General features: G+C 44.5%; 2 protein-coding genes across 3 annotated transcripts; one reads left to right on the plus strand and one right to left on the minus strand.

The window, feature by feature from the left end:
- Positions 1-1,092: 1,092 nt before the first annotated feature.
- Positions 1,093-5,525, minus strand: wdr32 (WD repeat domain 32). 2 transcript variants are annotated; one of them, XR_004612799.1, is made up of 8 exons: positions 4,604-5,525; positions 3,823-3,936; positions 3,455-3,652; positions 2,877-3,079; positions 2,406-2,486; positions 2,169-2,314; positions 1,393-1,848; positions 1,093-1,330 (listed from the first exon to the last, which is right to left on the minus strand). XR_004612799.1 is itself a non-coding variant. In XM_034576894.1 (7 exons), exons 1-7 carry the CDS (start codon positions 5,074-5,076, stop codon positions 1,477-1,479), a joined length of 1,587 nt encoding a protein of 528 aa, XP_034432785.1. In that variant the 5' UTR covers positions 5,077-5,525; the 3' UTR covers positions 1,093-1,476. The 2 variants fall into 2 exon arrangements, 1 of the variants encoding a protein (XP_034432785.1); XM_034576894.1 differs by having other exon boundaries at positions 1,093-1,848.
- A 1,600-nt stretch (positions 5,526-7,125) lies between these two features.
- Positions 7,126-15,088, plus strand: hhipl2 (HHIP-like 2). Its single transcript, XM_034577045.1, has 9 exons — positions 7,126-8,356; positions 9,058-9,710; positions 9,866-10,009; positions 10,590-10,921; positions 11,025-11,151; positions 11,735-11,880; positions 11,959-12,040; positions 13,632-13,714; positions 14,184-15,088. Exons 1-9 carry the CDS (start codon positions 8,000-8,002, stop codon positions 15,086-15,088), a joined length of 2,829 nt encoding a protein of 942 aa, XP_034432936.1. The 5' UTR covers positions 7,126-7,999.
- The last annotated feature ends 1,896 nt before the right edge of the window (positions 15,089-16,984 follow it).

Genomic DNA, 16,984 nt, shown 5'->3' on the forward strand with positions numbered 1-16,984 from the left:
TTTTGAGAAATCAAAAATAAATCCTTTTGGGAAAAAGATGCGGTTTGAAATGTCTGATTTCCTTGAAAATGTTGGGATTTTAATTGTAGATTAGTGATCGGAGCAGCAGGTGGGATTTTCTGTTTTCCAGAGAGCATAAAGTTTCCATTCACAGACTGAAGATAAAAAAAACACAAACTGTGGAAGGAGAAATGAGAAGTGAAGTTCCATTCTAACAAACGCTACAAATAAATCCAACACTGTGCTATGAGCAGTGCCGACGCGGTTACACCAATGTCACCAGTAAAAACATTCACACGATGAAACTGAAAAAAAACAGGGCGGAGGTGGAGGAGAAAAAGTACAGGTGGGTCGGAAGTGGAGAGAAAGGCGACAACGATGAGGTCCTATAAGTTCAGATTGTATGAGCAGAGAAGCAGCACCTGTAGAAAAGAAGGCATGAGCAGAGCGAGGCGTTCCGCAGCGGAGCGACGCGGAGACAGCGGCAGACGCGAGGGGCCGGTTGTCTGGTTTGTGTCGCGAGGAATCAATGGATCAACGTCTGTTTGCATCCTTAGTGTTTGTTTCTGCCGACACAGCAACACGTGGACGTCCCGAGTCTCGGAACAGGTCAAAGTTTTCTCCCGCGAGAGACCAAACTTCATCTCTTGTATGAAAAAAAACAGCCACAGAAGACTCAGGAGGATTCCAGGATCAGGAGAGTCAAAGTTTTTGGAGAGTGAAGCCTCTCCTCAGTCTGGATGGAAGTCTGTAGTTTGCAAAGCCCCATGGTCCTTTTTAACCCATTGAAGTTCAGACAGGCTGAATGTTTCCATCCACTGCTGCAGTCTGGTCAGTGGGGGGGCACTGCCAAAGTCTTCTTCTTATTCTTCAATTTCTCCTTTTCCAAACAAACTGAGTCTGCTCCACAGCTGCAGACCTGAGTCTAGTTATTTGAGATCTGCTTAAACCAGATTAGTTTCAGGATAGGTGGTTTTTTTTTAAGGGTTAGGGTTCAAATAAGTGTTTTAAAGTCAAATCAAGCCTCAAAGAAAAGTGACTTTTAGATGTGTCACACTATTTGAAATACCCGCATGCATTGTAAGAACCCCCCCCCACCACCTGATCCACTGAACTTTTTAAAACAAACATCAGGAAATTAGTTATTTCGGGTTTCTACATTTTGAGATGTTAAAAAATGTGAATTCCTCTGATGATGTGTAATTTAAACTGAATGATACTGAAGAGGCCAGAATGTTTTGCACGACAAATTTCTGCGTATCTTAGACGACAAGGGTCTAAAATCATAGAAAATATGAAGCTGCACATATAATATTTTGGGGCAGTGCAATTTTTACCAGATTTTTTTGTGCAACTATCAAACTAATCAAACCTGGAAAACACTAAATGCTTCTTCAGAATCGTTCCCGGTCTAGTTCCTGATCAGAGCGTCTTGACCCAGGTCTGCAGTGCATCGTCCTCTGACCGCACCTGAGGCTAAAACTTGGGCTGGTAAAGCGCCACGCGCCCACTGAGGCAGCCCGAGGCCAGCTGGCAGTGTGTCGGGGAGAACTTGGTGGTGAGCACCACGTCGCTGTGCGAGTAGATGGAGCGGATCTCTTTGAGGCAGCTGGTCTGGACGGGCAGGCAGTCCACCAGCTCGCCGCAGCGCTCGTCGAAGGCAAGCAGGCGGACGCCGTAGCCGTACGGCGAGCAGATGAGCCGTCCGTCCGGGCTGAAACACAACTCCTTGATGTAGCCCCGCCCCACGTTGGCCTCCTCGATGTAGTGGGTGAGGCGGAGCGAGCAGCGGGGGGAGACCAGCGGGCGGGTGGGCGCTCCCTCCTGGAACTCATACACACACGTCCACTGCAGAGAGAAAGGAGCAAAGGTGGAGGATGTGCTCAGTGTCACGCCAAGAAATAATCATGATGGTGTCACCGCTGGAAAAACACAATCTAAGTTTAAAGAGAAGTTATGTTCAGTCCAACAGCAGCTGCCATGTTCATCAAGGAAGCTACAGATGTGCATTAATGCTGAGATTTCATACTCAATGAATACAGTTCCGATGCAACTCCTATACTACACCACTAGGGGTCAACGGAGGTCATAAATTGCCTAGCTTATCTATTAAATATGAAGAGAGAGACGTGTATGGATCTCAGAGATAATGAGCTAATGTTTCTCACCTCCTGGTCGTCCATGTTGCTGGAGCAGCGGATGAGCGCGGCCCAGCCTTTGGGGTGGAGCTGCAGGGAGGTGATGCAGTTCCCTCTGTCCCTCTCTCCTGGGATCTCTGGAGTCAACACCTCCAGACTATTCCGGGGAGAAAGTCCTGTGAGCGAGGGGGGGAAAAAAGGGGTTTGATCATTTTATAGTGTAGAGAACTCACTAGTTTCTCTGTTTTATCTCCCTGGTTGTCGTACCTTCTCTGTGAGGGTGGATCTTGCTGGAGTCATTTCCCTGGCGAGGAGTTCCAGCTGACCTGGACGCCGACGTGCCGCCGTCTGCAGGATCACCACAAGGACAAAAGTCATTCTCATAGAATAGTGATGTGGCAAATCAATCAAATATCTGATCAACAAAACTTTAAATCGCAAACGACATCAAATGGAGAAAATCAAACCGTTGGCATTTATCAGAGCATAGTCGACAAATATGAAAATAAGAGAATAAAGAGAATGAAAAAACTTGACTCTAAATCACCAGCTTACTGATTTCCTAGTTAGCTAATTGACTGATGAGTGTGTGAGGTTAACAAACAGGGACGGACTCAGTATTAACAGTGAAAAGTACGAAAAGACAATATCGACATTAAGAGTAAAGCCACAAAATATGTAAGTAAAAGAAGAAATTCAAAAAGTGTTAGTAATTGCAAACAGAGGCTGTGGTCTGACCGGAGGTGAGGGGGGTCCGTCGCGCTCGCAGCATCCGGTAGCTGCCCACCTCCAGGGACTGAGTGAGGTCCAGGTCGTGGAGGATGAGCAGGTACCCCGAGGACGTGGAGATGAGCATCTTGGAACAGTCGGGCGTCAGACGCATCCTCATCAGGTAGCGGGTGTGGAAGAACTTTTTGTGCGGGCAGCCGTCCTCTGTAAACCTGCAGAGGAAATGCAAGCACGAGACAAATGATCCACTGAGAGATTTCAGAGTTGCATTAAAGCCAAAATAAAGATTTATCCACTTTCAAAGTTGTAAAGTTACAGTTTTAATTTGATGGAGATGAAGACAGAGACAGTTAAAATGTCAGTGATGTAGATTTTAGTTTTATGTGCAGCTGCTGTTGCAGAATGAAGTAACCACGGGAACAGGCCATTTCACAGGTGGTAAAACTGATGTTACTGTTTTGTCTTCAACATAATGGAGCTCCCCCCCCCCCCCCCCCCCTTTATCTTGATATCGATTAACGAACGATTATTTGATCATTTCACTTTTCACCGTTAGATACTTTGACGCACAGTGCATGAAGACCGACCTGTTAGTGTCCCACGTGATGACGTTGCCGTCGAAGCCAGACGTGACGAGGAGACGCGTGTTGGTGTCGTACTCGATGTTCTTCACCCAGCTGGCGTGGCCGTGCAAAGAGCAGACCTTTGCGTTCAGCTTGCGGAGATCCCACAATGCAATAGTGGTGTCGTCGGAGCAGGTGGCAAACAAGCGATTGTCCAAAAACCTGCAGGGGCACAGACAGATTTTGACTTTAGATTCTCTCTCTAGAATAAAAAACGCGTCTTGTTGTTTCACAGCTTCAACTTGCTGAGCTCCCTTCCTGCTGTGTTGAAGTGTGTGAGAGGCAGGATGCTGTGAACCCTCCTCTGATTGTTTCAATTATCTGAAATGCACCTTATGTTGTTGACACAGTCCTCGTGGGCCTCCGTCAGGGTTTTGATGTGTCTGGAGGAGATGGGGTCAAACAGCAGGACCTCCGTCTGCTCGCAGGCCACAGTCAGCACCGACCTGCAGAGAGCAAACACAGAATCACATCACACATAAGAGAAGGAAAGAACAGATCTGGTTTAGAACTTGACGGCCAATATCAGCTGTTCACAGACATATCAGTGTCTGTGTTTGCTGATGTAACACTGATATAAAAGCTGAATAAAGACTTCGGATGTGCATTTATATTATACTCTATAATATCGGAATCAGCTTCTATTAAATGTCTTATTTGACCTCATGCACAGGTGCCATGAGGACAGACTGTCTCTGTGCGTTTGGTCCTGATGTCTCATGAGCGTGTGAGCAGCTCCTGATCCAGACTGGACTCAGCTTGACCTGGTTTGTCTGCAGGATTTATCTCCTGTCGTCTGCTCATGTTAGATGTGTTTATGGAGATAGAGGCTGTCACTTCTCAGGTCGTATTCAGATGGACATGTTTTGGTCAGTTGGTCCTTTACACGGTTTTTGTCCTATTGTTGTCTCATCACTAATATTGACCCATTTCCCTGGACGTGTGAAGGGATCCTGGTGTTGGACAGATTTAACTGTGAGGAGGAACAACAACAACAACAACAACAACAACACTCTCCAGCTGACTTCTCCCAGTGTCTCCACATTTCATTCATTTCCCAGTAAAAGCAGAAACCCTGTGGTCCTCCGGGTGAGAGGCCTCAGCCCGTCTTACCCGTCCGGGGAGTACTCCAGGTTGAACACGGCTCCGTGGGTCTGGGTGCTCAGGTTGACGGACTCCACCGCCGGGTTCATGGAGCAGTACAGACTGGTCATTGTCCTGAAGTTGTCCCTGGCTGGGTCTACAAACACCCCTCGTCTGATAGTCCTGCTCCGCAGCCAGGAGAACACGCTGTCCGCCCCGCTGCTCCCCGGCTGCGGCGCGGTGCTCGGCGGGCAAGGGGGCTCCTGCGCGCCGGGCACCGGGGACCCTGCGCCGCCGCCCCCGCGCTCCGCTCGCTCCGGTGGCTCCGGTCGCTCCTCGCTGCTCCGGGGCCGAGACGGTGCCACCTCCCGGGGGATGTCATCATCCTCCTCCTCCTCCTCCTCGTCCGAGTCGTCGACGCCGGGGTTCAGCTCTTTGTCGCCGTCGGGCCTGTCCTGCGACTCGTCGGCGTCCTCGCTGGCGCCCTGGTGCTCCGAGCTCATTGTGGCCGCAGCCGTGTGGGTTTCGGGGGGCGCAGCGTCACGGCTCAGCGGAGAACAGCGCACTGACTCCGGTCACCATCCGAGCACGAACCCCGCGGCTTCCTCCGCTGCTTTAAGGCGCCATGACGGTGGATTAACGGCACGAGTTAAATCACACAAATTATATTTTGATGCTTTATCGCCGCGCGTCAAGTTGAACTCACTCGGATGCACATGCCGCCGGAAACGTTCAGATTTCACTTTCAACGTAAAACAATTTCACAAGAAAATAGCACGCGTTTGACTTGATTAACAACAAAACACATACAACAATATTCAGTTAATGTTCAGCACGTTTTATTAAACTTATTCCTGGTTGAATTACGTCTCAATAAATATTTTTTCATCCATAAGCATTTTAATCTGAAGTTTTAAGGCGGAAGTTCGCTGTTTTCATTTTAAGTACCTTGATGATTTTCCTCTTCACCAAAACAAATGGGAAATAAAAAGAAATGACGTGTTTCCGCTTCCTGGCCCACTGTGGAGGCTCCCTGAGTTTGAGTGCTGCCACCTGCTGGAAAAACCACGTAAGTTCATTTGTGCGTCACCTTATAATACTAATACTACTAATAATAACAACAATACTACTAATAATAACAACAATAATAATAATAACAACAATAATAATACTAATGATAACAACAATTATTTATTCAGCACTGAGTTTACAAAGTGCTTTGATGGCAAAGCAAGAAAAGTAAATAAAAGAGAAATAACAATCAGCAGGTTTAGTTGGTAGGAAACAAGGTTCAAATTAAATCAATAAATATAGAGCTGTGAATGAACTGAAAACTAGAACCCATAAAAGCAGTAATGTGATAATACAAATAAATAAACAGGTAAAACAATAAAAGGGGAAAAGAAAAGGATAAGAACACAACATCACATGAATACAAGTCTATAAAAATGAGTTTTTAAAGAAGTGATTTAAAAGAAGTCACTGACCCTGTGAGTCTTATCTCCTCAGGTATAAGTTCTAAAGCCGAGAGGCCTGAAGGCAAAAGCACGGTCACCTTTAGTTTTCAACCTGGACTTTTGATAAGATAAGATAAGATAAAATAATCCTTTATTAGTCCCACAATGTGGATATTTGCCATATTACAGCAGCAAGAGTCAAAAATAGGCATCAGTCAGTAATATTAAGTAACATGCAATACTTAAGTGTAAGTATAATAATACTTAAGTGTAAGGAAATATAAAAAATATAGAAATGTACAAATGGAATAAAAATGTATTTGTACAGTGTAAGAACAATGTGAGCAGTGTGAGGAGATGTACAGTGAATGGATTACACATGAACCATTGTATTGCACAGACAGAATGAATATTGCACAGTTAAGAGTTAAACCAGAGAATTAAACGTCTTAAAAGTTTTTCATTTAATTCTCATACTTGTGGTAATGGCTCAGAATCAGATAATCAGAGCACCAGGGAAGAAGTTGTGGAATAACACTAGAGACTGGATTGTGCAAAGTTAAAGGGAAGTTACAGTCACAGGGCAGGACAACAAATGAAAAGTTGTTGAGAAGTGGAATATAACGTCTGACGGGATTCGGGATTCTTCCGATTATTATTATTGTTTCTGTGGAATAGCAAACTCTCCGTGATGCTTCACAAAGAGTTTTACAAGAAAAAGAAATAGAAAACATCATGTATGTAGGTATAAACTACATACAGACACAAAACTAAAGAGAATCAAGGTCTTAAAATAGAGACATTCTTCAAAACAGGCTCTGATCAGGTGATGAAACAGAAGACACCTAAACGTCAACTGATATTGTTTTAATTGCTGCATATTTATTAAACACTTTCAATAAAATAACCAAAATAACATACAATAATGCTACTTTTTATCCGTTTACTGGAGTCATGGGGCCCAAGGCAGCGGCCAGGTTAATGATCCACATTTATTATAACTGTTATAGATCAGCAGATGAAAATTCAAATCGATGATATTTCACTAATCTTATTAAAATGCACATTTCATTAGTTGTGTGATACCAGCTTACTATTTGAATCATTTAACATTGTTTTATTTGATCTTGTTTTTTACTCTTTTCTCATCTGTATATTTTCATTTCTGTCTCACACTCAATCTCCTGTTGTTTGCCTTCAAGTTCTCATTTGAAGTCGTAAAGCAGCTTGGAACTATGTTTGGAAAGTTGCTGTATAAATCAAGTTTATTACTTATTATTAATGTCGTTCTAACTGCAGTGCACTTAACAATCTGCATCCATCTCAAACCCCTCTTTACAGTCAGCTCTGCAGGTTGCATGGATCCTGTGTGAGGCCACGATGAGCTGATGACATTCCTCTCAGTCAGTATATATATTTATTTTCTTGGCACTGGTCTGAAATGATGATGTATCTTTAGGCTGTATTCAAATAAAGGGCCTGACATGCCGGGACACTGGATCTGTAGGATACGAGCAACAGTCCTCGAGGCTCAGTTACATGAATGTGAGCGTAAATTACAGTGTGTGTGCAGTTTGCCTATATGTTTGCATGCCTCGACTTAGCGCCCTGCGTGTGTGACTGTGTGACTGTGACTGTGAGCAGCTTTCGAGACAATTGCACATTTGCTTTGCCAACTTTTCTGCGGTGAGTAAAAATACAACAAAAAAAACCAACTAATAAATTCATTTAACTTCATGAGGAAAGTGTTTTGTCTTAATTGATTCTAATGAGCCTGATGATGGGAGACGACACTGGCCACAAGGTGCGCGTTCACCTGGCTGCAGTCATGGTGGTGAGGCTCGAAGGGGGGGAAATGGGGCAGGGACTGGCTGACGCGTAATACATGCATTGACGTGCACGCGTGCACGCCCGATGCATACATAAAGGAGAGCAAACACTTCAACTCTTTCGGGGCCAGACGGCAAAAATGTCAAGCACGCGGGATGCTGCGCTCCATCCAGGAGGAGCCGGCTGCGCGGTTTTACGCGCGGCGGCACCGAGCTCATCCAAGAAGACCCCGAGGCTCCCTGCATTCAGCCTGGTCCTCTCAGTGATGCTGCTCGCCCGGGTCCAGCCAGCATCCGCTCATCCCCAGTGCCTGGACTTCGAGCCTCCGTTCCAGCCCCACTGGCACCTGGAGTTCTGCAAGCAGTACGAGGAGTTTGGATGCTGCGACCAGCAGACGGACAACACGATCGCGGAGAGATACTGGGACACTGTGGAGCAGCTGGAGGTGGAGGGTCAGGAGCTCTGTGCGGACATGCTGAAGGAAGTCATGTGTCAGGTAAGTGCTTTCTGTGTGATTCTGAAGATGCTGTTGTGATGGATCATAATGTTTTCTGACCCCAGAAGTTTTATTTTCACAAAATCGAACATTTCTTATTCTGCAAACACCTTTTTCATATATGATAGACCTGTGTTTTTACCTTGAAATCCTAATGTACACTGTAAACTATTTGGAAGTCATAGTCTACAACTATAACTGGTTTCAGGTTAAAGGCGTCATGAAGCTACTTTTGTAAAAGGAAAAAAGTCTTGTGCAACTTTGGTTTAATTGGTTCTAATTGAATCAACATTTATGATTCTCCCCCTTTTTTATCTAATTAATCTAAACTAAAGTTGAAACAGTTTAGAAGAGGTGAAGATGTTTTGTTACATCAATGTTCAGAATGACTTTATCACTGGAATGAGTTTATATTCCGACACCAGTAAGATAACAGAGCCACATCACAGCAGGTTGTGTGTGTGTGTGTGTGTGTGTGTGTGTGTGTGTGTGTGTGTGTGTGTGTGTGTGTGTGTGTGTGTGTGTGGTAGGCTCCTGCTGAAATGCTCTTTTTGAAAACCAGACTTTCTGTGTCCTAACTGGACATTTCCATGCTTTTAGATTATTATTTAGGTATTGTTTGACCTAAAGCCTCACTCAGATTGATCTTCAGCTCCTGTGACACTCAGTCCTCTGTCATGTCTCATGTGTGTCTCATCCAGGAGTGCTCTCCTTATTCCGCCCACCTTTATGATGCCGAGGACCCGTACACACCCGTCAGAGAGCTGCCCGGCCTTTGCTTTGACTTCTGCACTGAATTTCATAGCAAATGCGGGCACGTGGTTAAATATCTAACTGAGAACAAGCGGCTGCAGGACACTGCTGAGCGGGACACGTCCACGTTCTGCGCCCTGATGGACCTGTCGGACCAGGACTACTGCTATCCCAATGTTTTGAAGACCCAGGACCTCAACGGCAACCTGGGGCAGGTGGTGGAAGACCGCAAAGGGTGTCTCCAGCTGTGCCTGACCGAGGTGGCCAATGGTCTCAGGAACCCCGTCTTGATGCTGCACAGCGGAGATGAGACCCACCGGATGTTCATCGCCGAGCAGCTGGGCTTCGTGTGGGTCTACCTGCACGACGGCAGCCGGGTGGAGCAGCCTTTCCTCGACATGAGCGGGGAGGTGGTGACCACCCCCTGGCTGGGGGACGAGAGGGGTTTCCTGGGCATGGCGTTCCACCCCAAGTACCGGGTCAACGGACGCTTCTTCATCTACTACTCGATCGAGGTCAACAGCAAGGTGGAGAAAGTCCGGATCAGTGAGATGAAGGTGTCCGATCACGATATGAACATGGCCGATCCTTATTCAGAGAGGTACGCACACGCAGCAGTTTCCTTCTGTTCTTTGTCATGGCTTCCAAACTTGAACAGGTTTGAATGAACCTGCAGAACCATAAAGACTGTGTGTTTTCAGTCTTTGTGCTAAAATACGCCAACCGTATTTAACCGGATCCTTTTTCTGAATCCAGGGTCATTTTAGAGATCGAGGAACCAGCGGCGAACCACAACGGAGGCCAGCTGCTGTTTGGTTTGGATGGATATTTGTACATCTTCACCGGCGATGGTGGAAAAGCTGGGGATCCGTTTGGGAAGTACGGCAACGCTCAAAACAAGTAAGGTCACGATATCTAACAATTGAATTGTCAGGATTTAGGTGAAATATTTGTTCTGTGTTAGATTAAAAACTCAATTATAAACTCAACTATTTATTCACAATACATTTAGTGTATGTCAACATTTAATTAAAGGACCATGTGTTGGATTTAGTAAATTAATATAATATTCATAATTATGTTTCTATTAAGAAACTAGTAATGGGATATTTAAATTGTTGGAATCTGCAGCCTCACCACTAGATGTCAGTAAATTCTACACCTTTGATCAGTTATCTATCTTCAACTGCTTATCCATTACTTTTATATATTTTAGTCATGTATACATTACTTCAAGCAAACTATTTTAACCATTTAACCAAAACATTTGACTATTCAACCTCTTGGCTACATCTAGTTAACTACTTTAACAAGTGATGGTTAACGATCTATTACTTTAGCTTAAGTTTACGTCATTTAGATTTGATTACTCGCTGTTTCAACCAGTCATCTACTCGTTGTTCTGTTTCACGCTCTCTCAATCCCAGTATGCGATGGTAGTATTCAGGTGTATCGTCTCCAACTGTTCTTTACTACCCAGGAGTGCTCTGCTGGGTAAAGCACTGCGAATTGATGTGGACCTAAGTGACTCCAGTGAGAGGCCGTACAGGATCCCAGCTGATAACCCGTTCATCCATGACCCAGGCGCCCGGCCTGAGGTGTATGCATACGGGGTCAGAAACATGTGGCGTTGCTCCGTGGACCGCGGAGACCCCGTGAGCCGCTACGGCAGGAGCAGGATCTTCTGCGGAGACGTCGGTCAAAACCGCTTCGAGGAGATCGACATCATTGTGAGAGGAGGGAACTACGGATGGAGGGCGAAGGAGGGATTCGAGTGCTTCGATCTGAAACTGTGCCACAACTCGTCGTTGAGTGAGTGTGTGTTTAAAAGTCGCTTCTGCCATCATGTACGTTTCTTTCAGTCTATTTCCGATGCTCCAGATTTGAGTTTGAACGTCTTTCTCTGCCACAACAGACGACATCCTGCCGATATTTGCATACAGCCACCATGTTGGGAAATCTGTGACGGGGGGGTATGTGTACAGAGGATGTGAATCACCCAATCTGAACGGCCTCTACCTCTTTGGAGACTTCATGAATGGGTAAGAGTGCAGCCGATCGGAGCCAAATACATTACTCCAACTGTCTCATTAAAACAAAAATACAGTTTTCTGTCAGGTTTTCAACTTGTTTTCTCAAATTTATGTGTCAGTCTTTTTGAATTTATGGAAAAACGAATGAATTCCAATCATGTCAGTTACTGGGAAGACTGGAAACAGAAGGCCAGGTTGTGTTCAGAAGTTAGAAACCCGCTGCCAGAGCTCACCAGTCCGTTCCCAGTCTGTGGCTTCGTCAGGCAAGAACTCAAATGAGCCTATTTCGATAAATAGTGAACGATTCCTTCAGAATTTGATGTGATGGAGATTTTTCTTTGGCAAGAGCTCTGGAGACAAATTTCTCACTTCTAAATGATTCAAACATGCAGGTTTCTTCTCCTTCGTTTTAGTGGTGACTTCCTTTTCTTTAAAATGTCATTTTAATGCGTTTTAATCTGTTCTCTTATTTAAATTAACATGTTTTTACTTTGAGCTGCGTTTCTTGTATGAAAGGTGCAACACAAATAAAGTAAATTATTATTATTATGATTATGATTATGATGATTATTATTTCTTGTCCTTTTTGCAGTCGGATAATGGCGCTAGAGGAGGATAAGACGACGGGAGTCTGGAAAGAAAGGAGTGTGTGTATGGGTGATAAGACAACATGCTCCTTTCCCGGACTCATCAATCATCACCACAAGTTCATCATCTCATTCGCTGAAGACGAAGCAGGTAACATTTCTCTCGCTGCCTTTAGCGCCTGGATTTCATCAACGCCGCTCACATGGTTCCTGTGTTTCTTTTCCTCAGGGGAGCTTTATTTTCTGGCCACTTCGTACCCCAGCACCACGTCTCCCTTTGGAACCGTTTTCAAATTCATGGATCCCTCCAGGTAGAGCGACATTATCAACTTATCAGAAATCATGCATGCTTTGCTTTGGATCATCGACATAGATTCATACAATATTCACCTGTTGTCCAATTTATCAAGTCACATGGAATCACTGACGTTTGGAACAATCTTTAATACAATAGAATCAAAATCATAGTTGTTTAAAACACAACAACTTTTTTAATGAATGTCCAGAACTCCTTTGGTTTTTAAATCACACTTCACACCCTCCATGTTTTGTTTTTTTCCAAGTCCAGAGATATGTAACTTCTGCTGTCTGATCACGAATATCTATTACAGAGAAGTAGATTTTATTTAGAAGAAATCATCACTTTCCAGGCCAATGGTGCATTTTACTGTTTCCATATGTTCTATAAAGGGCTTACAGAGCTTTTGAAATCGTTCATAAAACAATAATGAAAAGAAAAATTGAGGATGAAAAACAATATTTCCTTCTTCCAACATAAATTAGCGACGAGTTGTGACTTAATTTTGAGCTTTATTAGCGAATCTGAACTGGAAGGACCTTATTGTGGACCGGCTGCCAGTTGCGATACAAGGGTTTTTACTAGTTCCAGACGACACGGTTCTTTGTTCTACATTCAGCCTCCATATTGTTGCACATAAAAAATGCAGGGAGCACCCATGGACGTTATGGCGTTAAAATGCAGCGTGGTCGGCACATTGTTGGTGCATCGCTATCGGGAAGCAGCAGAGATCTGTGGCACGACCGACCAACGCGAACCTGGTCTGAAGACAGTGGTGCAGTATTTCACTTTTATTTTGAGGGCACAATATCAAGGTGGTTATGTGCATCTACATAGACAGGTGCACAACACATGCTTTTTTTACTACCTGACAAATCTACCTTTATAACAGTGATCCACCGAGGTGCACGTAGCATTTAAAGTGAAAGTGAGACGGTAATCTGATTGGTTTGTAGCATGTGATGCCCCAAAAACCCAACAGTGATTAATTAGGAGGCTGAGTTCAACCCTTTTTGAATCATGTGACCGATGCTGCAACTTTTGTTTTCCTCCGTCAAACTAGCCAAAGTGGATTTGGACACGTCTCGAATGCTTTGGACCGTGCGCTTGGATCGTTAAAACTCAGCCATAAACCAGAATACACTGTTATGGTCGTGGCCGCGCCACTTGAGGTGTTTTTTGGTCTCATTCTACAACCAGGACAAATTACATGTTGTTCGAAAGCATTAAGTCTCCTCGTTCTATTTGTGCAGAACATTTCAGTGATCCCCACATCACGGCGACAGCTGTTCTCCATTTTCACGCAGCTTCTTGTCTTTTTGGTTGTTTGTGAAGCAGGACACATGTTGCAAGTGCTAAAAGCGACGCACAATTTTCACCACAAAATTCCTACGAACAAAAAGAAGCCACACCGTGGTCCAATAAATGTTTTATTCTGGAGACACAAAGCCAACAACTTGAGTAGTTTTCTTTGGAAATGCTTGATTGCTTGATACCAGGGTTGTGACCTTATTTAAAAGATCAGTAACCTTTTTATTTTGGGGACGTATTGTAAACAAAACTGCTGGTGAATATGGTTCAAGGTTAAATTTCTACTTCTGCAGGCGAGCTCCTCCGGAGAAGTGTAAGCGGAAGCCGCTGCCGGTCAAAGTGAAGGGGAAAAAGCTTCCATTCGTGCCCAGGGAATGTGAGTTACCTCAGTTTGCACTTCAGATTTTCATCACCTCTTCTTCTTCCTATAGTTGATGTGTTATTATTTCATGGTGCGCACATACCAGACTTGTTGAAGAAAGACTTTGACTGAGCTTGTCTGACTAAGTGGAGTGAATTCAGTCATTTATACTGAAATAAATCCAAGGCGATTTTAATTTTTTCTGGTCAAAGTAGTGCAGTAAATACAAACACATTATGTACACAACATGTTATCGAGTCAGTTTAAGGGAAAAATTCACTGTTGATTGTCCCGAGAAGAACCTGCTCTCAATTTTATGTCCATATTCTGCCAAATTGTAAAATGAGCTCATACTGTCAGTAAAACTATAAAAAACAGTTTCTCGAACACTTGAGCCAAACATTCTACACAGCTTTGTAAAATGCGACATAGTCGATGTGGCTGCGGAGCAAAACAGTAAAAAAGGACCTATGTGCCATTTCAGTGACGGTGCTGGAAACCAACGAAAAACCTACGAGACCACCGCCGAAAAACATGAAACTCATCACCAAACCTCCAACGACGAGCCGCCGAGTCCAATCTACGACGTCTCCAACGAAGGTGACGACGTCCGCGGCCAAGGTGACGTCCTCAACAACGAAGGTGACGACATCTGCAACGAAGGTGACGACGTCCGCAACAAAGGTGACGACGTCTGCAGTCAACGTTACGATGTCTGCAACCAACGTTACGAGGTCCGCAGTCAACGTTACGAGGTCCGCAGTCAACGGTACGACGTCTGCAACCAACGTTACGAGGTCTGCAACCAACGTTACGAGGTCAGCAGTCAACGGTACGACGTCTGCAACCAACGTTACGAGGTCCGCAGTCAACGGTACAACGTACGCAGCCAACGTGACGATGGCTAGCACTGTGGCGCTAAAGGGGAAATCACCTGAAAAGAAAGCAAAGGAAAAAAATACGTTGAAACCATGGAGGAAAAGCAAAATCACGAACAAGCAGGAAGCCACAGCACAAAAGAAGAAGAACACTTTGCAGCAGAAATCCAGGGAAGAGTCAAAGAAGACCACGGCGGGAAAACCCGGCGGTGAGAAAGATAAAGTAAAACCAAAGGCCAAGCAAACTGCCACAGACAATTCAAAAACCGACAGTCTGAAGGCCTCCAAGAGGCTGAAAGTTATCACCATCAACACGAAGAAGAAGAAGAAGATTCCCCAGAGGAAAGCAGCACTGAAACAAATCAAACTCGGGAAGAACAACATAAAGATGAGAGAGTCTGCAACAGAACTTCAGGCTTTCATGAACAAAACAAACTTTAATGTCAAAGGCAACAGAACAATGAGAAACCCACTTCAGGTAAAAAGCAAGAAAGATACCAAAGCACTTTGAAACATTGTTTTTAATATGTCTGAGTCTTTATTTTGATATATGTTTGTATGTGAAAGAATCAGTGTTGTTTCATTGTACAGGAATAGTTTGTTATTATGGGAAAAAGAGCCAATTTGATTTCTAGCCAAGGATTTGATGATTGATTCCAGTAACAAATCTGTTCAATAAATATGAAGCCGCAGCCAGCAGCTAAACCCCTAATGCACGTTCCCCCACAGCTCATTAATGATCATGTTTTAGCCTGTTTGGTTGATCCAGACAAAACCGATGTGTAAAAACGACACTAAATCTTTGTGTCTGGCACATGCTCCGCTATAAAATCACACCGTTATGTTTTAAGACTTTGGTTCCAAGAGAAATACAAACACAAGATGTGATAGAAGATGAGTCGGCATCTGGATGGTTTCGCTTCCAGTTTTTAAAGCAAGGCTAAGCTAAGCTAACCATCTGCTGGTTGTGGCAAATGTAAGTGCATTTTTCAGAAAGTTGAACTATTCCTTTAACTGTTTCATGCAATTATGCATGTAATGACACAGTTTCCTTTTACGGCTTATTTTTGACTGTCATAAAACTGTATTTAGAACGTATAAAATAGAAAAATAGACACATTAGAAAGTGTCCTGTCTCAGAAACGCTCTGTAATTAAACTGCACCGCTGATCATAACCGAAACCACCGCGGCTGTTCCTTACATAATGACTGCTGTAAAAGTTGAGCCGGCCTGACGGCGACATCCCTGGTGCACGCCAGGGCGACGTAAACTCTCCCAATTCAGCATCATTCCACATTCCTGAGGAGCGGAATGTATGAAAATGACATTTCATAACTTTGCAGCGTGGGTTATGATGAAGGAAAAGGTTACCCCAGGGTACACGCCCTCCAGTCAACGCCTGTGAATAAATGACATAACGTGACGAGGCAAACATGTATGACGTGACAGAAACATGCCGTATAACGTGATATTTTCAGGTACAACATCATTTTTGTACAGTGGCGTTGTGTTTGATAGACATGAGAGAGTTTGAGGATAAGTTGCAGATCTTAGTGACCAACAGCAGATGTTTGGGACAGATGTTTGTACCTTAAGAGTCGTGTTTCGACCTCTGCTAAGTCAGGCCCACCACAGGCTGCTCAGACCTGGGTGTGTGTCCCCAACGTCTTGGGGCCCAGTTGGGATGTTTCCTGCAGTCGCTGATGTTTCTTTTACGATCTGGTGCCGGGCTTGTCTTTGCATTGCTCGTTGTGCAACGCGATTACGGATGTTGCAATAAAGCCCCTGCAGCCAATCTCCACTGGGCGGACGATCGCTCTCCAGCCTTGTTTTTCTGGAGAAATTAGTTTTCTACGTAGGTTTGGCTCCGTCTGAGACATCTGGAGGACGCTCGGAGTGGAGTCACTGGTCCTTCATGTCAGAAGGGGCCAGTAGAGGTGTTTCATCTTGTCAGAATACCGCCCCGGACCTCAAGCTTCTTCCTCGCCTCCTAACGTGGAAACCTTCGGGTGCGGCCACGTTTTCCTGAGAACTTATCAGTCAGACATCTTGAGGACCTGTTTCAAACTGACGCCCGAGGAAATAAAAGCATTTAAGTTTAAGTTGAGGGGCCGTTCGTGTTGCAGGGCTACAAGTGCTCATTTCCCTCCACATCAAGGTAAGTCCCCTGTACGTTGAAGCTGATGTTCTTCAAACCACACGACCCCTCACAAATTACAGAGCTTCACAACTAACCATTTGAGCTTAAGTGTCACCAGTTAAAAAAAACCTGATGGTGCTAAAAGGAAACCTCAACTTATAATGGGATCCTTGAGTGTTTGTTTTAACCTTTGGCACCTTTATTCCTTCAGAGTTTCTAGTTTGTGACAGCGAAGTCGTCCTTTTCCTGTCGTGCAACCGCTCCTG

Source organism: Hippoglossus hippoglossus, chromosome 22, assembly GCF_009819705.1.
Source record: "Hippoglossus hippoglossus isolate fHipHip1 chromosome 22, fHipHip1.pri, whole genome shotgun sequence".
NCBI classification, from domain to species: domain Eukaryota; kingdom Metazoa; phylum Chordata; class Actinopteri; order Pleuronectiformes; family Pleuronectidae; genus Hippoglossus; species Hippoglossus hippoglossus.